Source organism: Polyodon spathula, chromosome 14 (genome assembly GCF_017654505.1).
Source record: "Polyodon spathula isolate WHYD16114869_AA chromosome 14, ASM1765450v1, whole genome shotgun sequence".
In the NCBI taxonomy this organism is placed as follows: Eukaryota; Metazoa; Chordata; class Actinopteri; order Acipenseriformes; family Polyodontidae; genus Polyodon; species Polyodon spathula.
In genome coordinates, this window is record NC_054547.1 from 31,111,072 (window position 1) to 31,137,074 (window position 26,003).

Here is a 26,003-nt window from a genome sequence, read left to right on the forward strand (position 1 = left end):
GGGACATAGTGACATCCTTTTGAAGAATTTTAAAATGTTATATAATGTTTATATTATTGGGTGCCTCTTTATAACTGTGAGAGACTATAAATGTTTTATTACAGCTGCATTTGAGCCTAGATCTGTGGATTGACATATAAATGAAAAAAAATCATTTGACAGCTGGGTAGCACAGGCAGATCCTTCATATAAGGAGGTTCATTTGTTGCCTGTATTAGCTAGCTTCAGCATGTTTGGCAGTGCTTTTGCTTGAATACATGTATTCACATTTTCCCATTGTACTTTAAGGCAGGAACACAAGCAACTCAATTGTACTATTAAGAGTAACGTGTAACACAAATAATGACCTTGTATTTTGTTAAAACCAAAATGTCCTAAAGGTTTACATACAAACAAACCTGTCAATGCAACACCACTTCAATACACTTCCTTTATTTCCACAAAACATTTAATGCTGTATATATATACAGCCATATATATATATATATATATATATATATATATATATATATAATATACTATATATATTGAAAAACTAACATAGATTGTAGTTTTAATATTCGGTAAAATAAGGTTTTTAACCAACAGCTGTTGTTTTAGAGAACTCTTTGTTTATGTCAGTTCACTGGCCACATCTTATCGGTACACTTGCTGGATTATTGTGTTTTAAAAATGAGGTTTACTTTGCAATGCCTCAGCGTAAAAGTGCAATTGTCTCCCTTTTATTACCATTTTATTCCACTAGGACTTGCAGTTGTGCAGTGTTGGTGGGATAACATGCTGATAAAAGTGATTGACGTGTGTTAATATTGACTGACGTTCAGGAACAAAAACAGAAAAACAGAAGCAAAAAAATGTTTTTAAAAGCTTTCTTTTTTCTACCGACTTTTTATGACCATCTGTGATTTTGTAATACAATGAATTAAGCCAAGGCAATGTTACAAATACAACACACATTGCTGTACAAATGAGTTCTGTAATTTGTAAAGCTGCATTTTGAACGCTTAAATATTTGCCTTTGCGATTCCCAGCAGTGGTTAGGCTTTGAAGTGTATGTTTCACCTTTAAGGATTGAAATTGTTCAAGGTCGGTAGTCTCGCTATATGATTTTGGTAAATGAAATTACTTATTTGTCTGCGTCCCTTACATATGGATCTCTGCTATCAAAATAATCTTCAAAGTGTTTTGAGTGTAATGGAGCTGGGATTGGCATCAAAGCAAAGAAGTCCCATAGAGTACAGCTGCAGTGGCTAATGCCTAAACTTGGCTGCAAGATGAATGAGGTGAGCAGGACTCAGAAGCAAAGCTCAAAGAAACCGGATTGTTCTGGCTCTTCTTTATGTGATGCCCTGAAGAACCAAACCTGTGCCTGTGGGGGTTTAGCATTTTTCACTAGCTGCATACATTTGCAATTTTAAAGATACTAATACTATGGAAAAGATACACATGATAAAAGTTATATTCATAATGGTGCGTAAAGTGATTTCAGGACGTTTCCAATATCGTACCTTTTAAATTGGAAAAACCCAGTTGTGAAAATTATAGAAAGGCTCTCAATTCTTCTTCACAGCAATAGGTTCTTACTATTTATTTTCTTCCTCCCCTTCAACTAGCTGTGAAATCTTGCTCTTTGAACAATGGTGGTTGTGAGCATGAGTGTGTAGATATTACTGAAGATCATTACAAGTGCCAGTGCCGTCCAAACTACCAGTTAAAAAGAGACGGCAAGCACTGTGAATGTAAGTATTTTATTTTTCACAACACATATTATGTACATTAGTACAAATTTAAAGACACGACATGAAGAAGTAAAGTAGGCAGCTTATTTTAGATGACTATGTTGGGCCAAGGAACATTCAGCTATGAACTGCAAAATTGCAATCTCAGGGGATACTGTATTTATGATTATTAAGAATCTTACATTGTAATAACATATCAGTTACACATATGGTTGTGTCATTACAATACAACAGCATGCTTCATACCCATGTGACAAACGTTGGCAGTTGCTTGCGTTGATTGTAATTGCACTGTAGTTTCACACGTGTTCTGTATTTAGAATTCAATTACTATGTAACCATGCAAGCACTTACAATGTATTTACAGTGTAATTAGAGACATTTAATGTCAAGTGTTACCAGAATCTGTGTAACACCATACAGCTGTTGTGCAGTTAGATTCCATGTGTGTTTTTCTTTCATCTGATAATTTGCAGTGACAATGATGTGCCTACATTTTTACTATAGGTCTTTTCTGACAGTCAACTGCAATCACACTGTCACTTGTTGATGTACAGAGGTTGGTTCAATCATGTGTTTCTGGGGTTAGGTTTACTGATGTGTATTTTGGTTTTACAATCTATAGTGAGAGACCCGTGCACTGACAGGAACGGAGGCTGTGCTCACATCTGCACAAGTGAAGATGGGTTAGCACAATGTGAATGCAGGCCTGGGTACCACCTGTCTGCTGACGGTAAAGGTTGTGAAGGTAAGAGGCTGAATAAGGAAACCCTCAGCCGCGATTACAGTACTTCAGATTCACATAGCTTGATAAACATACCTGAACCAGTGCTGTTTCCCCATTTTCTACTTGCAATTTTTGTCATTTTAGACACTGATGAGTGCAGTTCAGGGATTGACATGTGTGCTCATCGCTGTGTCAACATGCTGGGGTCCTTTACCTGTGTCTGTAACCCAGGATTTGAGCTGGGTGCTGAAGGGAAAAAGTGTTACCGTAAGTCTCAAATCATAAACAATATAAAATCAATATAAAACAAGATATAAAACAGCTACAATAAATCTGTTATCTTTTAATAGTTTTTGTACTCTGTAATAGTGTAAGATGTTATAGGAATTCTTCTGTTTCTAATGCGGTATCATAGCAGCTGAATGTGAATTTCTATTATATAGAGTTAGTCTTCAGAATGGGTAGCGAATCAGGATGTAGATACATTACCCTCTAAAGACACCACTGTGTCGCTGTCAGTTCCCATAAGGTATGTGTTACACTGAATGTTTGATCTGAGGAAATAGATCTTGGATTAAACAACTGCTAACAGTTTTTTCCCCCTGTAGGTATTGAAATGGAGATTGTAAATAGCTGCGAAAAGGACAATGGAGGCTGCTCTCATCATTGTGAACATACTACCAGTGGGCCTCTCTGTTCATGTAACCAAGGTTACCACATAGATGTGGACAGGAAGAGTTGCATAGGTAATAGTATAATGTTTAAGAAGCACTGTTCAACATATAACACTTTAACATATAAATTGCATAATTTTGTCATTGGATGGATCTTGAGGATGTTTGCTTTTGCTTTGAATAGTGAAGAACAAAAAAATGTAATGAAAGCAAATGTATATTTATTTATTTTTATTTGATGTTCCCTGGTTAATCGGGTTTCTGTGTAAAATGTAAACGCTGACTTTGTAATATCCTATTCAAATTAATAACCCAAGTAGTAGATAATCCACACATCATGCTTATGTATTATTTAGGTAATGAGATGAGTCTAATCATGGACTTTTGTGAATTGTGACATGAAAGGAGTTCTAATACATATATAAATATATATATATCTATATAGATAGTATAATATGGACTATATTATGATTATATATATATTATTTATATATCAATGATATACGTATATATATATATATATATATATATATATATATATATATATATATATATATATATATATATATATATATATATATTAGCTCAAAGAGCCAGCTGTATATATATTCACATGTATGTAGACACTGGGAATTCCAGTAGGACCTTAATATTAAAACTCTTCTTAGTTCAGATTTTGTTTTATTACAGTTACTATATTGCAGTGCGTACACCAATGTCTGTTTAATTAGAGGAGTCTAGTAAAAGGTGATATTCAAGCCCTTGTCATCAGCTGCTGTTTATTTCTGTCCCCTAGACACTGATGAGTGTGATTCAGGAGAGGCCTGCTGCAGTCAGTTCTGTAATAATTATCCAGGAGGCTATGAGTGCAGTTGTAAGGCTGGCTTCAGACTCAACATTGACGGCTGTGGCTGTGACGGTAAGGGGGAGTTCTGGTGACAGACGCACGCTTGGATGTTATTCATCATAATCAGAGTTTCAGCATGTGCCACGCTGGGGTAAGCCACAGCTGAATTTTTAAGAGCATTTTACAGCACTGATGTATCAACTAGGATTGCATAAACCACCTATCCATGTATTTATTCTTAAAGGGAATGTGATATGCTAAAGTGTGAATGTGAAATCCTGATTTGCTGATCTCATTGGCTCTTCTGATATTGTATCTAAACCTCTTATTTTGCTTATAGATGTGGATGAATGTTTGGCTGACAATGCTGACTGTGATCATGAATGTGTCAACATGCCGGGATCATTCGAATGCTCCTGTCAAGAAGGATTTAGACTGGATTTTGATAAAAAGACATGCGTTCGTAAGTACTTCTCACAGTGTGTTTTTTTAGGGGAGGGATCATATGACTTGTACAGTGGAAAAATACAGCAGATGTTGTGCCAAGTTCCTCAACAGACACAGAGGAACTACACTGTTTTGAGTCAGTGCAAATGTGTAGAGATGTATGAGACCTGTAATATGGTGTCGGAGTCTAAGTGAGCTTGTTAGACGTTCACCAAGTTGCTGCATATTTTAGACCTTGAGAGGAAATGGAGTCACCAAATATCATGACCATACAGAGCCATATGAATTGAATCCTTCTCTTAACATAACCTTTCAACTCTGTTGACTCCACCTGTTCATGATAAAGTATAGAAGCTGGTGGAGTCAATGTGACATGATTTCTCAAAAACCAACACATGGCAAAACATTTGCTGACAGACTAGGTGGAAAACATTTACAGAAAAATGATTGAACAGAAACCTCAATTTTAGAGCAACGAAAAAGCAGAACCATTCACAAACATTGTAAAATGGTAAGGGAGGGATGAAAGACACAAAAAAGCAATAAAAGGGACATGCAGCTTTAAATTGATGGTCTTTGATCATTTCTACATGTGAAGATGGTGGCTGGTTTGCTATTCTGATTTGGGTCTGTCTCCAGCTCTGTATGCCGATGATGGCCTGTATGAAGAGGAAGAGGAATTGGAGGTGGTCCGGCTTCCGGACCTCCTGTTCCGAAGACCCCCACGGCTCCTTCACTACACCGCTGCTCTACAATCTGCCTACGAGGAGGAAGAGTATGAGGAAGATATCAGAGGGGAACACGCTGTCCTGCACAAAATTAGTAAGTGCTTAGACAAGCCTTGTGCTTTCTGTCAGCCAATCCACATAGCATATGGTATGCTAAATGAGAATGAACACTTCACCACAGTTGTGTAAAAAGGTATACAAAAATATATACTTTATATACTGCACTTTTTTTAGTGGAAATGGGAACTCAGTTGAAGAATAGATGGCAAACCTGTAGATCATAACAGAAAATAATCAGAAAAAATAATCTGTGTTTCCTAGTGTGTAACTGTAATCTGATGGAGGAAAAAAGAAAGTTTAGTAGAAGTGCTCTTTGTGTTTCAGTCTGTCTGGATAACACCTTTGGGAACGACTGCAGTTTGACCTGTGAAGACTGTGAGAATGGTGCTGTGTGTAATCCTGACAGGGATGGATGTGACTGCCCTGCAGGATGGTCTGGAATTGTCTGCAATGAAAGTGAGTTCTTCATTAAGAGTGCTGCTGATATAATTCTCTGCACAGTTATTATGATTTAACTGCTGCCCACGATGACCTTAAGTGTTTGGTTTCCATGGAGAGAGGTAGAACTTTGACAACGATTTAAGTTGATCTTTATTAGCAGTCTTGAAACAAATGTTTGCTTTAGCATGTATATCACATAAAAATGCACAATTTATCATAACTTAGGAGCGAGAAGTTGAACACAGTTGGTCTGATGCATTATGAGCATCAACAATTTACTCAAAGCCTCCACTAGTGTTTTCTACTATTATAACAACCTTGACTTGCATAAAGAAGGAAAAACATTGAGTGAAATAGCTTGCATAACTTGATTTTCAAGGTGTGGTATCCGAAGCATTATAAACAAGTACAGATAAACATCATCTGTAATTGACAAACCCAGGACTGGAAGACCCAAAAAACTGTCTAACAAAGATGAGAAAATCTAAGATAATAAATATCCTTAAGGAACAGAAAGAAGACAAACGTTGAATTGACAACAAAACTGGCAGAAAGCACAGGTGTCGTTGTCCATCAAATCAACAGTAAGAAGGTCACTCTTAAAATCAGGACTTAAAGGATGCGTTGCAGTAAGAATACCTTACTGCAACACATAGGAACAAGGGGAGCAAGAATAAAAGGCTGAAATATGTACAAGAACACAGAAATCGGATTATAAAACAATGGTCAAAGGTGCTTTGGACTGTTGATGAATTAAATATCTGCGTAAAGTATAAAATACTGCACCAGAAAAAAAAAAATAGATCAAATGATTTAGCATTCCTTTAAAGGGTGGTGCAAAATCCTTTTAACCTGTCACACAATTAAAACCGTCACGGCTTTAGGGTTCATCATAGGGGAAGAACAAAGTCAGATGTGGAAAAAAGGTAGAAGCAGATGACGTTCCTGTGCTTAAAACGAAAGAGTTTTTTTGTTCAAAAAGACAAATAACTGAGTTCCGAGTAATATAAACTAGTGTCAATGTACCCCAGGGAAATATATATTGGTAGTTTTGGATAGTATTACTTGGTTATCGTGCTGATATTTGAAGCCACAACACCAATAGAGGTATGTGAGGATAGTTCTGTATAATATTCTTGTTTTCTTTTAATCCTAGCATGTCCTCAGGGAACTTTTGGGGAGGAATGCAACAGTATCTGTGAGTGTCAGAATGGAGGCACCTGTGACCCGGTGACAGGGAGGTGCCATTGCCCACCTGGAATTAATGGGCAGTTCTGTGAAGATGGTATGAGTTTCCTTTACTCGTTAAAACTCCATGGCTTAAGGCTAGGGTGATGTTCCAACAAAATATTAATGGCATAGGGTGTCAGAGCACTGTATTTCAATATGTCATTTATTTATTCAGCTGACAACCTCAGGTATGTTCTCCTCGGAAACTATTTGTGTAGCATCATTACTGTCATACAATAACAACATTGTTGAGAAATATATGTACTGTGATTTCTTAACTGTGGAAAAAAAAATATGTTTAAAGAATTTCAGTTGCCTTCAGAAATCGATTACTGCAAAGTTCAATAATTTTGGAGTATTGTTCACCCTGACGCAAAATCTTTCCATACAGCAGTTATTTTAATATGTATTTGGTTTTGTTAAATTATTAGTATGTTTGACTTGTCTTAGGTTGCCCTAAGGGATTCTTTGGGAAGAGCTGTGACAGAAAATGTAACTGCCCGAACAACGGCTATTGTCACAGACTGTACGGAGCATGTTTGTGCGACCCAGGCCTTTATGGGCGCTTCTGTCATTTAAGTAAGTTAGTGAAAGTTGTATTTTGCCTGTTAAATCTATACTGGACTCCAGTTTATATTTTATATTCCTTCATTTCTATTGTCATTGTGCTACAGCCTGTCCAAAATGGATCTTTGGAGCTGGGTGCTCTGAAGAATGCCAGTGCGAAGCAGAAAACTCTCTGGAATGCGATGCTAAAAATGGCACCTGCATTTGCAAGTCTGGTTACCATGGCGATAGGTGTCAAAAAGGTATGTTTTTCATCATGACAGAGCACAGTTTCCCTAAAGATTATTTGAAGCACGTTTTTCTTTGTGATGATGTGAAGCTTAATGTGAGATTTATCTCTAATGCTGGTAACATTTCGGTACTGTAGAGTGTGGACCAGGGTTCCATGGAGCTGGCTGTAAGCTGAAATGTAACTGTCCCTTCGGTGTGCCCTGTGACCATCAGACTGGAGAGTGCAAGCGACAGTGTTCCCCAGGGTTCCATGGAGAGAGATGCCAGCTTTGTAAGTATACTGGGCATAGTAGAGTTCAAATGAATAGGGAAGACCATGGTAACTGGCACCAAAAAGACCATATCCATTCTACAAAAAACAAGAAGCAATACAGAATTCCTGCAACAAATTGTACATGTGATAGAAACACCGTGTAGTACATGGGCGCAAGAGTCATGATCCATTGACTATTTTTTATTGAATACTGACAGTTTTGATAATTAACCAATATGCAGAGCTTTATATGGTGACAGTACATTGCAAAGCTTAAACTAGATCTCTGCAATACAAAATAACAATTCCTGTACAGTATACTATCCTACTGTATATGCCTCCTGACACCATTTAAATCATCTTCTTGGCTGCTGGTGTAGCCAGTGGAACAAAGGCTTTAGAGACTTCAGTCTTGGAAGAGCTTGAGATATTGAATACAGTTTTATAGTTCTGTTTTTGCAATAATACAATTATTTCATCTTAATGCTTTGACCAGAAGTTGTTTTTTTGGACAGGTATTTCACTTTCAAAGCAAAAATGTAGCATTCTTTTTTTTTCCCCCCCACCAGAGTTGGTGAGTAAACTGTAAAATAACTCAGATTTTGTGTCACGTTGTTACTGTATAGTGTTTTCAAAATACATTGCAAATGATCTTCCTTGTCATTTCTTTCTGAATCTTTTTTTTTGTATGCTTGTCAATAACCACTAGTGTATTTCCATGTTTTTTTTTTTTGTTTTGTTTTGTTGTTTTTTTTACTAGAAAAATAATTTAATAAATAACATAATAATAATAATAATAATAATAATAATAATAATAATAATAATAATAATAATAATAATAATAATAATAATAATAATACATGTTTCTTATTTATACATTTGCGATGTACTCTACCACATACCTCTTTATACCTTTCATGTTTTAATGTTGTTATCTGTTTACTCAGCTTGCAGCCCTGGGAAATTTGGTGTTAACTGCCTCCAGACTTGTGACTGTGGAGGGGCACCCTGTGACTCCCGGACTGGTCAGTGTATGTGTCCTACTGGTAGAACGGGCCCAGCCTGTGAGAAAGGTGAATACAAATCTCCTTCAAGCTCAACTTAGACAAGCTAATACACCATAGTAAACAGGAGTTCGAAAGGCTGCTTCCATAACTAAAATAGATTAACAGAAACAGGCTACTGTGACACCACTTGAGGCAGATTTACCTCAGTTCCTACATGGGAAGACATGGCAGTGGGACAAACTTCGCAATTCAATTAGAAAATGTCAAAGTGTGTTTTCTTTTTTAAGGTACACTGGTGTATGGTAGCACAGTAGTGGTGCGCTGTTTCTAAAAGGGTTTAACTAGAACCAGTCGTGGGTGGTCATGCTGAATCCTTGTACATGAAAAATTGCTAAGAACGTTGAACTGCTGCCCAGGATAAACATGGTTACGATTCATTCTCTCCTCAGACTGCCCTCATGGCCTGTGGGGTATAAACTGTCAGTTCGCATGTGGGATGTGTGCAAATCGAGCCATTTGTAACAAAGAGACTGGCAACTGTGATTGTCCCCCGGGGTTTGCTGGAAAATCCTGTGAAAAAGGTGAAAATCAACAGTTTGTTAAAGCTTTTTTTTTTACTAAATTGTATTAGAAAGTATATAGGTTAATGTTTCAGTTCATGTCAGTGGTTTTGAGTTCTGTTGAAACTGAATTGTTTTTCCTCTCTATGTCTCCACCTGGCTTTCAGAATTACTGTATGTGAGTCTCTGCCTCTATACTGTAACATGGAGCTGGTGGGACCAAGAGAGTAGGGAGGTCACAGACAATGGCCTGGCAGCTATTTCATCATGCGTTCCAAAGCATATTAATCATGTGCACATCTTTTGCCAGCTTTAAAAGACAAACGTGTCACAAACAGTCAGTCAGTCAGAGTTTCTTCACCTGTTTAAGAGTGTAGATCAAATCAAAACATAATCTCTTAAGTTTAAGCAGGAAAAAGATCAGTCCTTCTCTGGGTATGTGTCTTTCATCACTGATATTATTTTTTCCCCAATAATTATATTGTCTATGTCTCCAAGCATGTGTAACTCAGAATCCCTCAAAATAACTGCAACTATCATAAAACATTTCATATGTCATTTGAAAACCATCTGAACAGCATTTGGTGTAACTACTGAGAATAGGAAATGATTCCCTATTGCTGTATTACAATAACAGCCTGAGTTTGTTTTCTCAGTTTCACAGAAGTGGGATTTAGAAAGTAACCACACTGATATCTTTTTGATGCTTTCCTTCTCTTCAGCTTGCCCCAGTGGGTATTACGGGCAGGACTGCCTGCTTCTCTGTAACTGTAACAACAAAGCCCAGTGTGACCATGTGACTGGGCAGTGTGCGTGCCCACCAGGGTGGACTGGCCAACACTGTTCAAGGGGTGAGTTTAACTGCAACAACCATTTCTGTTTACTTCACAGGAAAATTACATAGATTCTGCGCCATACAGATCTCAGGTTAAGAATACTAACAACGTATTTCACGTTTTGACACTTGCACATACAGTGCAGGCTTCTTGTAAGGTAGCTATGCTGTTGATTAAGTCGAAGTGCATTGTTTTTTTTTTGGTTTCAGCTTGTGATGCCAGTCGCTGGGGCAGCCTGTGTGCTAATAAGTGTGAGTGTGATAACAGTGATGGAAGCTGTGACCCTGTGACTGGACTTTGTCTGTGTGAAGCAGGCTACACTGGAAAACGCTGTGAGCAAAGTGAGTATCAATGCCTTAAATGTTTTATGTTTATATTAGCAAAGCTAATGGTGTAAAAGCCAAGGCTTAATAGAAACATAATTTCTTGAATTTTTTTTTAAATAAAAATAACAAAAAAAAAAGGTACTCTAATTAGGTACTCTAACGCTTTTTGTAAATAATAATAATAATAATAATAATAATAATAATAATAATAATAATAATAGTGACACCATCAAGGCTTTAGCTAATCTCTTTATATTTACAAGGAGAGATTGCCCTCTTCAGGCATACTCAGGTAGTTTTTTCCTAAACTCATTCTGGTAAGAAACACATGAAGGGATGACTGTTCAGCTTACTGGAACACCAGGTGCTCATAAATCAGAGTGCTTGCTGGCTCAGTGAAGGCAAGTTTCTTTTCTGGGCCAGTACAACAACGCAGCATAAACATCGTAATCATGGCCCTGTCTGTGCTGTGGAACTTACAAATCCTAAGCATTGTATTCAATCTAGCACTATTTCTGAAGTTCAGGATACATGACTATGTGAATGTGATCACAGTATGCTAATATTGAGGGATTGGCTTGCTTTGCAGAGTGTGCTGAGAACACCTATGGTCTTGCCTGCAAGTTCAGCTGTCAGTGTGAGAATGAAGCCACCTGTGATCATGTCAGTGGAGCCTGTAACTGTTCAGCTGGGTGGACTGGGACTTTCTGTGAAAGACGTAAGTCACTGGGTTATGTACAGTATGCAAATACAGTGGTGCCCTATTACAGTGCTACATCAATGAAAATATTTAAATAGCTTAAATGTTCCTTATATATTTTTCTGTCCTATAGCGTTCAACACATATACAGCTCTGGAAAAAATTAAGAAACCACTACAAATTTTTCTTAATTCAGCATCTCTACATGTATGGCAGCCATTCCATTCCAGTTTCTGTTGAATTCCAACACAGGCGTACCTCATTCTACTGAATGAGGTACTGATTAGGGGATCACCTCAACCAAATCTTATTTAACGAGGAAAAGTATAAAAACCACTCCTGTGGTCATCACTATTCTCTTGCAATAGGACCAGATGGATGGCAAAACAGTGCTAGTAGTACCTCAAAAGTAATTGGAATCAAAAAATAACTATTGACCATGCCCAAAGAGTTGAAAAGGAAAGTTTTGAGTGAGGAAAAGAAGGGTTCAATTTTGGCTTTACTGGCAGAGGGATACAGTGAGCGTCGGGTTGCTTCCATCCTTAAAATTTCAAAGACGGCGGTTCATAAGAACAAGGTCAAGCAGCACACATTGGGGACAACAAAGCTACAGACCGGCAGAGGGCGAAAACGACTCTCCACTGTGAAATGTGGTGGAGGATCGGTGATGATCTAGGGGTGCTTCAGCAAGGCTGGAATCGGGCAGATTTGTCTTTTTGAAGGACGCATGAATCAAGCCAAATACAAGGTTGTCCTGGAAGAAAACTTGCTTCCTTCTGCTCTGACAATATTCCCCAGCTCTGAGGATTGGTTTTTCCAGCAGGACAATGCTCCATGCCACACAGCCAGGTCAATCGAGGTGTGGATGGAGGACCACCATATCAAGACCCTGTCATAGCCAGCCCAATCTTCAGACCTGGACCCCATTGAAAACCTCTGGAATGTGATCAAGAGGAAGATGGATGGTCACAAGCCATCAAACAAAGCCGAGCTGTTTGAATTTTTGCGCCAGGAGTGGCATAAAGTCACCCAACGTCAATGTGAAAGACTGGTGGAAAGCATGCCAAGACGCATGAAAGCTGTGCTTGAAAATCAGGGTTATTCCACCAAATATTGATTTCTGAACTCTTCCTAAGTTAAAACATTAGTATTGTGTTGTTTAAAAATGAATATGGACTTATTTTCTTTGCATTAATCGAGGTCTGACAACACTGCATCTTTTTTGTTATTTTGACCAGTTGTCATTTTCTGCAAATAAATGCTCTAAATGACAATATTTTTATTTGGAATTTGGGAGAAATGTTATCAGTAGTTTATAGAATAAAACAAAAATGTTCATTTTACCCAAACACATACCTATAAATAGTAAAACCAGAGAGACTGATAATTTTGCAGTGGTCTCTTAATTTTTTCCAGAGCTGTATATTGAACCACTTCAATCACACTTCTACATTTACATAGCTATGCTGAGAGACAGACAGTTTGACTTCCAGGAGTCAAATCTAATGATAACAACAATGACGATCATTAAACATAGAGTGCCCCCTTCTGGACACACATAGCTAGTGCAGTTCTACACCAAATGTTTGGTTCAGCAATAAATCAGCAATCGGTTTCACTGAAACCTTTGTTCCGATATCCTAGTAAAGTAAACATTTCACAGTTACAAACTGTAACTACTTCTACATTAAACAAATAGCAGTACTATATATATATATATATATATATATATATATATATATATATATATATATATATATATATATATATATGAGTTTTTTACAGTAGCATAGGGACATTAGACTACTCTTATTTCAGATCATTGAAAAAAAAAAGTGATGTATAGCATGGGCTTTACAAAAAGAGCCAGGGGTAAGAACGCAATTTATCTCTTTCAACGCGTCCGTCCAAACCATCCAGATTTGATAAATACTTACAACCTCGAGTTAAGTTTGACACAGTTCACCTGCTTTCCACAAAGAATGACACTTTGTATCAAATATATAGACCAATGAACATAAACTGCTAAATAAGCATCACATTTCTGGGAGTGTCGAAAGTAGAAATATGTGGCAGTTTTAAATGACATGTTTACACAGATAATCACTAATAAACTAGAATAAAAGGGGGTAACGTCTTGTTTTCATCTGGGCATACTACGAAAATATGTTAGAAAAATTAATCTTTTGATTTTCATGTATAATGTTGCCTAGTGATTTCTTTCCTTATAAATGCATATTTAGCAATGTAACATTTTGAAACAGTAATTACAACAATACATTTCAACCAGGACGTATCTAATACTGTAGCGTACCACCTGTCAGACCCTTACGTTTACTGTCAAATATAATTCTGTGCTGTTTTTATACTTTACTTTCAGATTATCTGACTCCACCCTTATCTGACACATAATCTGGCTGCATCACATATTTGATATTGGTTGTTAAAACTAATACATTATTGGATTTTGTTCTGGTATTCTCTCTGTAGCAACTGTAAGACTAACTTCAATTCGATATTAAATGGCTTTTCCTTCTGGGGTCAACACCACAGCCAAATAGCTCTTGTGTAGAGAAACCATTTGGCACATAAGCAATCCAAGGAGGTACAGGAGAATATAAATTACAGCAGCACAGTTGTTGAATACCTCTCAAAGAGAAAGCTGTGTCCAGCTGGTCGTTTTACTGCCACAGCTGAGCCAAGACCTGTTAAAAACTGCATCCCCACAGCAAACCAAAAAGCCCTGAAGTATGCAAATGATTGCACACATTTGACACTGTCTGAGCAGATGAGTCAGACAAGGATATAAAGGAAGGAGATGGTTGGATGTTGACAATAAAACAATGGCAGAGGGGCTGGCAAGGCTTTGAGTGTTTTTAATAATGCTGTGACGTTAATTAAAGTAACTTCAAATTACATTTTTACTTGCTTACTAATATAAAGCTGTTTCCCATGTGCAACGTTCATGCAACAAAATTGAAACATTCTTGTTTTAAGCAAATTGGTGAAAGTATTGCCAACATCTAGCCTCTAAAGCAGTTGCCAGGAAGTTGCCTTTTGTTTCAATGCCTTTAAACCCTGACATCGTGAAAACATCTCTGCAGGTGTTCTAATTATAGACCCCTATTCAATGAGTTGAAGCCCTAGATGGTAAAGCATGCAGTCTTCTGACTTTAATCTGCCGCTGTACAGATGTGGTCTATGAGATCACTCAATTAGTACTGCCTCTTAAATGAATCGGATAGCAGAGCCTCAGCTTTCTGTAGTTGCTAAACATGCTGACTGGCTGTTTCTGAACACACACTGTCCTACCCATGATCTGAGGGATGTGTTTCCTGTTTCTGATAGCATGCCCGGATGGATTTTATGGTCTTGACTGTAGCCAGATGTGTAACTGCAGAAATGGTGCCCGCTGTAACCACATCACAGGGGCCTGCCACTGCCCTCCTGGCTGGGTGGGAACCAAGTGTAACCAGGGTAAGGATTTCACATCATTAAAATGTGGCATGATTTAGAATAGCTCTTCCTTTTATGGAGGCCTGGGAAATATGGTGGTAGATGTGTTACAAAAATGTCCAATGAACTACATTATTAAACTATTTATAGGAAATGTTGGAAGAAATATATCAATTAATAAAGTAATGTATTTATGATGATGACAGATGACAAACACATTTCATTATTATTATTATTATTATTATTATTATTATTATTATTATTATTATTATTATTATTATTGTATTTTAAGCAGTAGTGGGCATTGAAAATAGATGTGTACCACAGTGTGAATGCATTGTAGTTACTGCTGTATGTAGTGTAAATGCATTGTGTGGTTCTCTTCCGTCTTTCACCCCAGCATGCCAAGGGGATAAGTACGGCGAGGCCTGCAGCCTGATCTGTAATTGTCACAATGGGGCGACATGTGATCATGTGACTGGCCAGTGTCACTGTGCTGCGGGGTGGACAGGAGTTTCCTGTCAGCAAGGCAAGTCAATGAATAGAATATATACTCATCATAGTGTATGTGAGTGCTACATTATTTGGAGCCCTGACACAACAACGTGAAGCCACTCGTAACATGATCACAGGCAGCCAAGGCACATTATTTGAACATTACAAAATGGTTTGGCAGCTTTGTCAATCAATTCCTCATTTCTGTTTGTCAATCCCCCGGGATAGTAGCTTAAAAAAAAAACAATGAATCGGGGAGCTCAAATATGTAAAATAGGTATGTGTAATATTCATATTCCTTCAAACTATTGCAAAGTGTCCTAAATATGTGAAAAAAATCAGCATCTTCTCAACTCATGCTTTTGTGGAGGATGTCTAGATTACCAGTAGGTTTTCCATATACACGTAGAAAAAAAAATAAAATTACCTAAATATGTTGTATTGAGATAAGACTTCGGTTATACTGTGTATTTTATGTTTATTTATTTTAGCTTGCCCTGCTGGACTCTATGGTGTGGACTGCCTTCAACACTGCATTTGCAGAAATGGAGGCAGATGTGATCCGATGACTGGCCAGTGCACCTGTTCTAAAGGCTGGACTGGAGTTGCCTGTGAACTCGGTGAGTCTTTCCTCACTTGTCTGGTTAACAGAAACTATTTAGTCAATATGAAACCGTGGAAAAAGTGAGCGATTGAATTGTAAATTCATGATGTCAAATCACTGTTGTAAAATCTGGTCATGTAATTTGGGCAAGTTTGGCCACCTTCACTACCAGTGGTTGTTGGTCAAACATTTGTTTCTATGCTGTACTCATTGCACAATTCTATTACAAATATCATAATGCTTCACCAGAACCTGGACTTGCATACACACACATGCATACAAGCTGTACTCTTTTTTGAATATTTTATTTATGTTCTTTTTCATTGTTTAGAGTGTGAAGATGGCTTATTTGGAGCAGGGTGCAATCAGACTTGTAGCTGCAGGAATGGTGGAACCTGTAACAGACTCACTGGGGAATGTACCTGTAGCCCTGGCTGGACCGGCAATCAGTGTGAAACAGGTGTACTCATCAAGGAATGGCTACCAGAGCAAAACTGTCATGTTGCCAGCCATATCATATTTAATTGCATGTTAAAATATGTTTAAGCTAATGTCTTCACATAGACATTTATGACTGAGCACTGTTTCCACAGTCTAAGTAACTCCTGGTGTGTTTATTGTGTTTCAGCTTGCCCTGTTGGTTACCATGGCAAGCACTGTAAGGAGAAGTGTGTGTGTGATCATGGCTCTACTTGTCATCATGTGACAGGATTATGTCACTGCAACCAAGGGTGGAGAGGGAGGAGGTGTGATAAACGTGAGTTATCTGAAAGGTTATTTCAGAATTTAATGAAGAGCAGATGTTTTTTTTTTTTTTTTTTTTTTTTTTTTTTTCTTTTAAGGGCTGGCCGTGTAAAAAGTAAGAATATATTGCTCAGCTATTTCTTACTCCACCAAAACCAGACATAAATAATGAGCGGCTTTCTTGATGAGCCAACAAGGATTCATGGTATCTGCAACACAAACATTTGGGTTTGTGAGTTGAGACGGACTATTCCATTAACGGTTTAACAAAGTTGAAAGATGTGTATGCGAGCCCATTCAGCTGTCACGAAGTGGACAAAAAAATCATAAATGAATCATCGAGCTTTCAACAAAACACTGAGTAGAGCTTACAGTTCTTTCCTCTTTGTAATTTATAAAGTGGAGTTGTTTATATTTAAGCTAGTGGGTATGTGGCTCCTATTTTTTTTCCAGAGTATGCTTTTTCACTCCCATTATAGTGTGAAATGCATAGTGAAGTCTCTTAACTATGCACCCTAACTACAGCATTTTAAAGAAGCACTGAAAGTGGTAACAAAAGTCCCCAAATTATAAACAGGATAAGCCAGTAAGAAACAGCTTAGGTATCAGAGCCTAAACATGTATACTGTAGTGAATTCTCTTCTCATTGTTTATTGGAAATCCCCTCCAGTCCATAAAAAATCCAAATCCATGCAATATAACAAGCTTATTATGAGCTTTTAGTTTATGAAATAAGGGGCTTGCCACTTTTAGATTGAAATATTAATGTTGGTGAAACACCGCAGCTCTACAGCAAATACTGTACGTTATGTTGTTGTTTCCTTTTACAATCAAATGGTATCTTGTTAGAAGTTTTTTGCAAGGATCCTTATGAATATTTCTGTTTCTTACATTGTATTTAGCATTTGTGAAAGAAATTTTAACGTTGAGTTAATGTTGTGATGTTGTTTGGTGGTTTGTCTTCTACAGCTTGCCTGCCCGGTTACTATGGTGATAATTGTGCCCTGCGCTGTGAATGCCTGTCTGGTGTTTCATGTAACCATGTGACTGGAGAATGTGGCTGTCCTGTAGGATTTACTGGAAATGGATGTGAAAAAAGTAGGACATTTATTTGGCTCTGTGTTTTTATAACTGTGGTTTATATTGCCCAGTAAATTATTTTTCATATTCTGAGTTTTAACATGGCCATTGCTTAAATTTCTAGAATTTAGACAACCAGTGTGATATGTAAGAAATAACCCACGGACAGAGTGTGCGGTAAGACAATTCTTACAATCCCCAGGAAGTGCAGTAAGAATTGTCTTGCTATGCACCCTGGAGTGGGTTATTTCTTATAAAATGGCTTGGTTAAATTAAGTGCTTGTTCAGCTCAAAGCTGTTGTTTTGTTTGTTTGTTTGTTTGTTTGTTTTTGTCCTTATATTCCGTTCTTTTTCAGCTTGTCCTTCAGGCACATATGGACAAAACTGTAACCAGCTGTGTCAGTGCTCGGCTCAGAATGAACAATGTCATCCTGTCACTGGGAAATGCACCTGCCTACCTGGTTACTATGGGAACCATTGTGACCTCAGTAAGTGCGACTGGCTAGGGAGATTTAAGTATTTTGGCAGGTTCAGTCTAATGAACTGAGCATGGCATAGTTTTAAAAGATACAATGCAATTTTCAAACGAGTAAGTAGTGGGTTTCTGAAAATATAGCGTTACATGACCCCACGTGTTAGTTACTACAACTGTTTAAATAATGTACCTGTGATTTCTTTTTTTCATTGTTAACTACATTTTTCAGAACCTCGCTACTCTTTAAATATTATATAGTTGAGGCACATGATATGTAACATGGTCATATGTTAGGACTAGAGCTGTTACCTGTTACAGCACTTATAGTAAATTGGTTGTAAAATATGATAATAACAGAAAACTACACGTATTTATTATCAGTTGAACTTTATGGATGGTTTTGGATGGAGTTAGAGAATGTTAAATATGTATTTCATTTCAAATTAATTTAAATATCTGTTTATGGCAGTTAGGGATGGGGTCTTTAGCCAGATGAGGGATGTAGCCTCATTTGTACACAATTAAACACTGGGTGATGTTTCATCATCACTACTACAGTTTTTTATTTGTAGATCTCCCTTTTTAGTGCTGACCAGACCTAGCTTTTGTTTGCTTCTCAGGGCTGGAAACATTTGAATCTGCAGTTGTATGCCTTCTGCATAAATGTTCAATTCATTCTGAAGACGGCTAACTCCCAACTCTTTTCATTCAGAGTGCCCAACTGGTACCTACGGCCCATATTGCAGTGAAAGCTGTAAATGTCAGAATAAAGGACGCTGTGATACAGAGACAGGGACCTGTGAATGCTCTCCGGGGTTCCTCGGAGCTGACTGCAGTAAGAGTAAGGGTTAACTATTTGCTACTTAAAGGGAAAGTGAACAGGAAAAGCTTGCAAGCTGTCCGTCATTCCTGTTAAACTGCTTAAGACTGAAAGCTAAAATAAAATATGGTTAAACAGCATAAGGAAACTAAATGGTGGAAAAAATGTAATGTGCTTCATTACTGGGAAAAAAATAAAGGTAAGGGAAATGCGATGGCACATTGTGATATTTAAACTAGAAGCGACACTTGTTAACAAACAAAAATGCAATGGGAAATCAAACTAGTATGGAGGTGTTGTTACTGCTTTTCAAAGTGAACAAATATATAGAAAGGGAATACAGACCAGTAATTCTGCATATAAATGTAGTTTATGTGACTTTGTTGTTGCCTTGTCTCATAAGTATGTTCATTGTAATGGATTGTCCAGGCTGCCCAGAAGGTCGCTTTGGGAAGGACTGTGCCCAGGTGTGTTCTTGTGGTAAAGAAGGCCGGTGTGACTCAGTGACAGGCAGATGCACGTGTCCTTCTGGCCAAATTGGACAAAGCTGTCAGCAAGGTACACTCTATTATTATTACAGTGATAACAGCATTAGCTTAAAAAGCTGTCTGGGACATGACACCTTGAATCAAGAGTATTTCATTATTAGAAATCAAGGATGTATATATAAGGCATAATCTGTATTTTTTAGTTGATCCAAGATACATTGTGGGCTATTTATTTAAAACCAATTTCATACCCTGTGTGTAATGTAAGAATTAATAATTACAGAATGTTTTACTGTTTTGTATTTTGACAAATTAAAGAGCACTTTGACATTACATTAATCAGTACAATGATCTGTTGTTTAAATAAATACTGGTAGTTGTATCTTACAAAAGATAATAATGTTTTTGTATGCATAACAATACAGATCCGAATGGACTGACATGTTTTACTGTAGCTGAGTTTATGAAATCTGAGCTGTTCTGCGTTTTAGGATGTTTTGTTTGCATGTATATACAGTAAGCTTTTGATTTTCTCCATGCTACAGCTTGCCCCAGAGGAAGGTATGGGCAAAACTGCCAGCACACTTGCACTTGTCGAAATGGTGGCATCTGTAATCCAGTCGATGGGATGTGTACTTGTGGACTGGGATGGACTGGGCCTTACTGTGAAAAAGGTATTGTTATCCAGTACAGTATTCTGCATCTTTCTTGGGGGATACATATACAGTACCCAGTCACATAACACACTTATTGTAATTTCATGTGTATTACCTAATTGCAGTACAGCTTAGGTTTTTTTGTTTTTGTTTATGTATACATGTATTTCTTCATAGCTGTTGCAGGGGTTATGTACAGCTAAATATTAACAGTTAAATTAACTGTTAAATATTAACAGTTAAGTACTGTTAATACCAATATAACAAAATAATGATGTAGTATGTTTTGTATATTGCTGATGTATATTGTTGTGTTGCAGAATGCCCTGCTGGTAAATATGGGGCAAACTGCCAGCTGGATTGTTTGTGTCAGAACAATGGGGTGTGTGATCGGTTTTCAGGCTGTTGCCAATGCATTGATGGTTACTATGGACAGGCCTGTGAACACAGTATGTATTTTTTTTAATTTATTGTTGGCAGTGCTTTGTGCAGCGGGCTAACTCTTGTAGTTACATATATGTCAGGCTTTACTAACAACAAATAAGTATATAAAATGGAAAGCATGAACCACACAATTCTAACATGAATCTGTCTCTGACAGATTTATCCCTTACAGAAATGTTTGAAAAATACCATTGGAAATACCTTTACAGTACCAGTGTAATATTTCATGGTGTGGTACTGGACAAAGTGAGCTGCACTAATATTGGAACTCTATCTTATTATTTCCTGGATAATTACATTAAAGTCATTAAGGCAAGGTGATCAAAAATTACAGAGCAATGGGACTGTATGTATAGGAAAGTAGAGGTGTGTCTGTATGAAGTTGTGTTTTTTTGTTTGTAGGCTGCCCTCCTGGATTTTATGGCCTGTTCTGTGCTCGCACATGTGATTGTAAAAATGGTGCCACGTGTGACCCTGTGACTGGACAGTGTATTTGTCCAGCAGGTTATCATGGATTCCAGTGTGAAAAAGGTAATTGAGAAATAACTTATTTTATTGATACAAAATATAATATTTTGCAGAAAGATGCTAATGTTGGTGATGGTTTAATGATAATATGGTTAAATATATCATGCTATTCTGCTATAAATGTAGCTTAATAATACATCTATAATATGTGCCATAGCCTAACACTAAGCAAAATCTAATGCCTCGTTTCCACTGCGGGCCGGGGCGGGTGCTGTTTGGTCATAGCCAACCCAACGTGTCCAGATTTTCAAAGTTCTTGTCCTGCATCATCAGGTCACCAAGGGATTGTGGGAATTAATTGTGCTGCGTTTAAATATTAATAATAATTGAAGTTCAGAAAAACAAGACTGCCCGAGCCGTGGATGCTGCAGTTGAAAAAAGTTTCGTCCCTATTTGAATTTTTCGTGCTATGCACAGTTGTAGACAGCATTTTGGTTTACTAAAGCTTTACATAAATGACTTTTTTTTATGATAATATGTTAAACCCTCTATGTAAAGTGCTGTTCTATTGTGGTGTTCTCCATTTATTTATAAGACCCTGCAGCTGTTCCCACTCTGATTGTTGCTGTTTTTAATTTTTCTGTAGTCAGCTCGCAGTTTTTTTTTTTATTATTAATTTTGTCCTGGCACTGTTGTGGTGTGTGTTGATCTGTTGTCTGCAAAGACTTGCTATTTTTTCATCAAATAGTCAACACATAAGTTACTGAGAATTCCTTGTTCCCAAAGTATGTTTATTTTTATTTATTTTTTAATTATCTTTAATTCATAAACACTGCGTCCTATTTGTTAGGCTGCGAGCGAGGGAGGTATGGAGAGAGATGCCAGCAGCAATGTTATTGTGAAGGAGCAGGGCCTTGTCACCCAGTGACTGGAAAATGCTTTTGCCCTCCTGGCAAAACTGGAGACCGGTGTGAGAATGGTAAAATACTGCTGTTTATATAATTGGAATAATCAGGCATCTAATATTAACCCTTTTAGGCAGGCTTTTCGAGTGCTTGCTGTAGTAACAACGTGTTTGTTTCTTCATGCAGAATGTAGAAGTAATCAATATGGACCTGGGTGCTCTCTGTCTTGCCAGTGTGCAAATGAATCACACTGTAACACTCGCAATGGAAACTGTGTCTGCCCTTTCCAGTGGATGGGACCCTCGTGTGCTGAAGGTAATCCAAACAGGTGATAGCAGAGTTGGACCAACACATTTGCAGTCAAGTACTGTAGTACACCACTGCCCTAACCTGAACTTCTTACTTGCTGTACAATCTTGAGATACGCACAAGTCTGCTGTTTGTTCCAAATAGTGTGGGGTTTTGTGATAGAGACAGACATCTTCTGGGGGCTGAGTGGAATGCACCAAGTAAATTGCACTAGTGGCCTGAATCAGACCTACGCTACAGATGAAACGCATGAGAGTCTTGTGAGTGAATAGTCAGTTCTGGAAGTTAGATTTGTTTCCACAGAGAGTCTCCAGAACATCATCTTGCCTTTTAAATACAACCCCGCAAAACATGTGGTAATATCAGATTGTATTGCACAACACCCTATATGATATTCTCATATTAAATTTAATTGTATTGATCTTTATTTTACAGGAGGACCCCCAAAACCCACTTCTAACCAGGACTACACTCCACAAGCACATAGAGCTTCAAGGCATATTTCACATTCCTAGTTTTATGAAGCTGATGCTAGACTGCATTATTTGAGCACATTTGAAAATCGCAAACCAGGAATCAATTAGCAGTGCACAGTAAGGATGGTATTGATTCCACTAAACACATACAGTGCATAGTATGATGCAGATCCTACAGCAGCAGTGAATTAAGGAGTGGGGTCCCAGTTTAAAGTGTTGCACTTTTGAAAATGGTTATGTTGTATCCTCATTTAAAAGGTGCTGACCAGTAAAGTAATTGAAGTACATCTGTGCTCTGAAAAGCAACTACAGTACCTTATCTTTTCAGAATGTGTTAAGATTATCTGGTACAATGAATGGATATTGCTTATGGTGAAGCAATTCATAGTTCAACCAATAGGATGATAACACAGTGTAACAAATTTTTTTTTTTTTTTTTTTGGTTCCTGGGTAGTAAGTGTTATTTCCTAATTGCTTATGCCTCAAAAGTATAGAAAATGGCTATTATTCCCCACAGACATTGCTTTTGTGACCAGGACAGTGATATTTTGAAATTTACCTATTTCCAGAACATTCCAGATAGATTCAGTGCTGAGTAAACTTGGAGTAACTTCTAGAACTTTCTAGAACTTTCCAGTAATATAAATACAGGGGCCTTAAGCCCACCAGTTCAGTTTAGTTCCAGCTGCCTAAGTGGATACATATCTGCATTTTTCTGAGATGGCATCAAGAGGCTGCAATGGTGGCATTCCTGATGGGTCTCCAAGGTGGTTTTACCAAGTTTCCCTGCTATCTTTGCCTTTGGGACAGTAGGGACACCAAGGCGCACTACCACAGATGGGACTGGCCACAGCAGACTGAGTTCTCTGTGGGGAGGAACAACGTCAAGTGGGAGCCACTGGTGGACCCCCGGAAGGTGCTGATGCCACCACTGCACATCAAATTGGGCCTTATGAAACAATTTGTCAGAGCTCTAGATAAGGAGTCGGCAGCCTTCAAGTACCTTCAAGACTTCTTCCCTAAGCTGTCTGAGGCAAAGGTCAAAGCCGGTGTCTTCGTCGACCACAGATAAAGAAGATCCTGGAGTGCAATGAATTCCCCAAGAAGCTCACTAGTAAGGAGAAAGCGGCTTGGAACAGCTTTGTCGCAGTGGTTCGGGGCTTCCTGGGCAATCACAAGGCCGAAAACTATGTGGAGCTGGTTGAGACTCTGGTGAAGAACTACGGCACAATGGGCTGTAGGATGTCCCTCAAAGTCTATATCCTTGATGCTCATCTTGATAAATTCAAGGAGAACATGGGAGTGTACTCGGAGGAGCAAGGCGAGCGCTTCCACCAGGATATACTGGACTTTGAACGCCGCTACCAAGGACAGTATAACGAGAACATGATGGGAGACTAATTTGGGGGCTGATTCGTGAATGTGATTTACAGTATAATTGTAAATCTCGAAAAACTACTCACTTCTAAATCTTTTGTAGTCATTTTTGTACTACTTTAGTATAAATACATGTTAATTTGGATCCATATGTTGTTTTTTTCTGACTTTATGTGAACGACACAAATTCGCCCGTTTTCTCATTGGAAATAGGTAAATTTCAAAATATCACTGCCCTGGTCACAAAAGCAAAGTTTGTGGGGAATAATAGCCATTTTCTGTACTTCTGAGGCATAAGCAATTGGGAAATAACACTTACTACCCAGGAACAAAAATTGTGTTACATAGTGTAATGTTGTTTACTTTCCCACACAGTGCTTATTTAAACGCCAAACCTTAATTGAAGGTGCTTATGTTAATCATTGTTCTGTCATAATTTGCATTTCTGTTTCTTTTTTAAACTGATATATCTTTTGTATCTCTCTAACATGAGTAAAAGTACTTGGTTTGAAATAGAATGCTAGATACAGTGTTTAGACTGCATATCAGTTTGTACATTTCCTATTTGGAAAAGTATAGTTTAGAATAATGTTAACTGCAGCAATACTTTGCTACCATGTTTTGTTAGGAATGTAGCCTTATCGATTTAACTTGAAAAATGTTTGTATACTGTGGTATTTAGAAGAAAATGGAACTCAAATTAACCTGTGAACGAGCCATACAGTACTATTGACAACAATATTTATGTGTTTTGAGTTAACAGATATTTGCTGACGGTGAATGGTGTGTGACTGATAACTTGTTTCAGACATTTCTGTATTGTGTAAATATGTAATGTATTTTAAACCAAGTGTGAGGTTACAGAGGGTGCAGACCTAAGGGTTCAAAGTACAGTACATCTTAACCAGTACATTCTGGTTCAATCATAATGACCCAGCACTACAAAAACATAACATTGTTTAAGTACCGTCTGGTTTGTGCTGTCTAACCTTATTTCAAGGTATCAGGCATTAATGCTGTTTGAAAGGAAAAAAGATGTTTGAGTAGCGCACACTTCCAGTAACAGTGTGTATGGTCCAGGTGGCATTTCATTCATACCACCTTTCATATAAGTGTTGGGCAAGCTCAAGTGACAAGTGAAATGAATTAGGTAGTCTCAGTCTCACCCCCAAGTGGACATTAGCCCACATTGTAAATCAATTTGCCACAGACGTAGACCTGTGAGGGACCTTGTCTGTCCTCCCTGTCATTGTCCTACACTAACGGCAAGTTACCCAATAGGAGAATATGTTTTACTGTCTTTAAATTTAATAGAAAGGACTTATCTTAGACTAAGTGGTCGATTTGGTCAGTCTTTACCCGACTGGGATAAACCACAGCTGGGTTCGAGTATATTACAGCACCAGAGAATCAACCATTACATCAACCATTTAATTCTGGCCTGATGGGTAACCACGGAGAGCAGGGATGATTACTTGATGCTGTAAAATGCATCAGCTGTGGCCCCTAAGAAACATTTTACACTTTTGTGTCAAGACAGTGTCATTTGATCTAGCTTTTCTGTTAAAAATATGACCTCCAGCCATTGTAGCATTAGCACTTACAAGGGGATAGTACTTTATCAATATGTAAATATGTTTGGGACAATCTCAGGAAGGTCATATGTCAGGAGGGTGGCATAAACCTGTACTGTACTTTTTCTATAAAACACTTCAGACATGTTGAACTGGTGCTACTTTAAAAAGAAAGCTTTTTGATAATAAACTAAAAAAAAAAAAAAAAAAAAAAAAAAAAGCACAGGGAGTGTGGATTATTTGAACAATTAGTTATTAA

At 37.7% G+C, this 26,003-nt stretch overlaps 1 protein-coding gene across 1 annotated transcript in view; it reads left to right on the forward strand.

Annotated features, from left to right (window-relative positions):
* Nucleotides 1-23,257, forward strand: part of LOC121326468 (multiple epidermal growth factor-like domains protein 6) — a 76,469-nt gene extending 53,212 nt beyond the window's left edge. Inside the window, exons 7-38 of the mRNA XM_041269743.1 lie at nucleotides 1,614-1,739; nucleotides 2,365-2,487; nucleotides 2,611-2,733; nucleotides 3,075-3,212; nucleotides 3,937-4,059; nucleotides 4,328-4,450; nucleotides 5,074-5,256; nucleotides 5,547-5,678; nucleotides 6,820-6,948; nucleotides 7,344-7,472; nucleotides 7,568-7,702; nucleotides 7,828-7,962; nucleotides 8,892-9,017; nucleotides 9,401-9,532; nucleotides 10,234-10,362; nucleotides 10,557-10,688; nucleotides 11,263-11,391; nucleotides 14,722-14,850; nucleotides 15,230-15,358; nucleotides 15,816-15,944; nucleotides 16,260-16,388; nucleotides 16,557-16,685; nucleotides 17,642-17,770; nucleotides 18,109-18,240; nucleotides 18,940-19,068; nucleotides 19,477-19,605; nucleotides 20,081-20,209; nucleotides 20,512-20,640; nucleotides 21,038-21,166; nucleotides 21,954-22,082; nucleotides 22,195-22,323; nucleotides 22,753-23,257. Of these exons, the coding sequence (XP_041125677.1) occupies nucleotides 1,614-1,739; nucleotides 2,365-2,487; nucleotides 2,611-2,733; nucleotides 3,075-3,212; nucleotides 3,937-4,059; nucleotides 4,328-4,450; nucleotides 5,074-5,256; nucleotides 5,547-5,678; nucleotides 6,820-6,948; nucleotides 7,344-7,472; nucleotides 7,568-7,702; nucleotides 7,828-7,962; nucleotides 8,892-9,017; nucleotides 9,401-9,532; nucleotides 10,234-10,362; nucleotides 10,557-10,688; nucleotides 11,263-11,391; nucleotides 14,722-14,850; nucleotides 15,230-15,358; nucleotides 15,816-15,944; nucleotides 16,260-16,388; nucleotides 16,557-16,685; nucleotides 17,642-17,770; nucleotides 18,109-18,240; nucleotides 18,940-19,068; nucleotides 19,477-19,605; nucleotides 20,081-20,209; nucleotides 20,512-20,640; nucleotides 21,038-21,166; nucleotides 21,954-22,082; nucleotides 22,195-22,323; nucleotides 22,753-22,832 (4,136 nt within the window). The 3' untranslated portion in view covers nucleotides 22,833-23,257. The remainder of the gene's footprint in view (nucleotides 1-1,613; nucleotides 1,740-2,364; nucleotides 2,488-2,610; nucleotides 2,734-3,074; nucleotides 3,213-3,936; nucleotides 4,060-4,327; nucleotides 4,451-5,073; nucleotides 5,257-5,546; nucleotides 5,679-6,819; nucleotides 6,949-7,343; nucleotides 7,473-7,567; nucleotides 7,703-7,827; nucleotides 7,963-8,891; nucleotides 9,018-9,400; nucleotides 9,533-10,233; nucleotides 10,363-10,556; nucleotides 10,689-11,262; nucleotides 11,392-14,721; nucleotides 14,851-15,229; nucleotides 15,359-15,815; nucleotides 15,945-16,259; nucleotides 16,389-16,556; nucleotides 16,686-17,641; nucleotides 17,771-18,108; nucleotides 18,241-18,939; nucleotides 19,069-19,476; nucleotides 19,606-20,080; nucleotides 20,210-20,511; nucleotides 20,641-21,037; nucleotides 21,167-21,953; nucleotides 22,083-22,194; nucleotides 22,324-22,752) is intronic.
* Nucleotides 23,258-26,003: the final 2,746 nt, after the last annotated feature.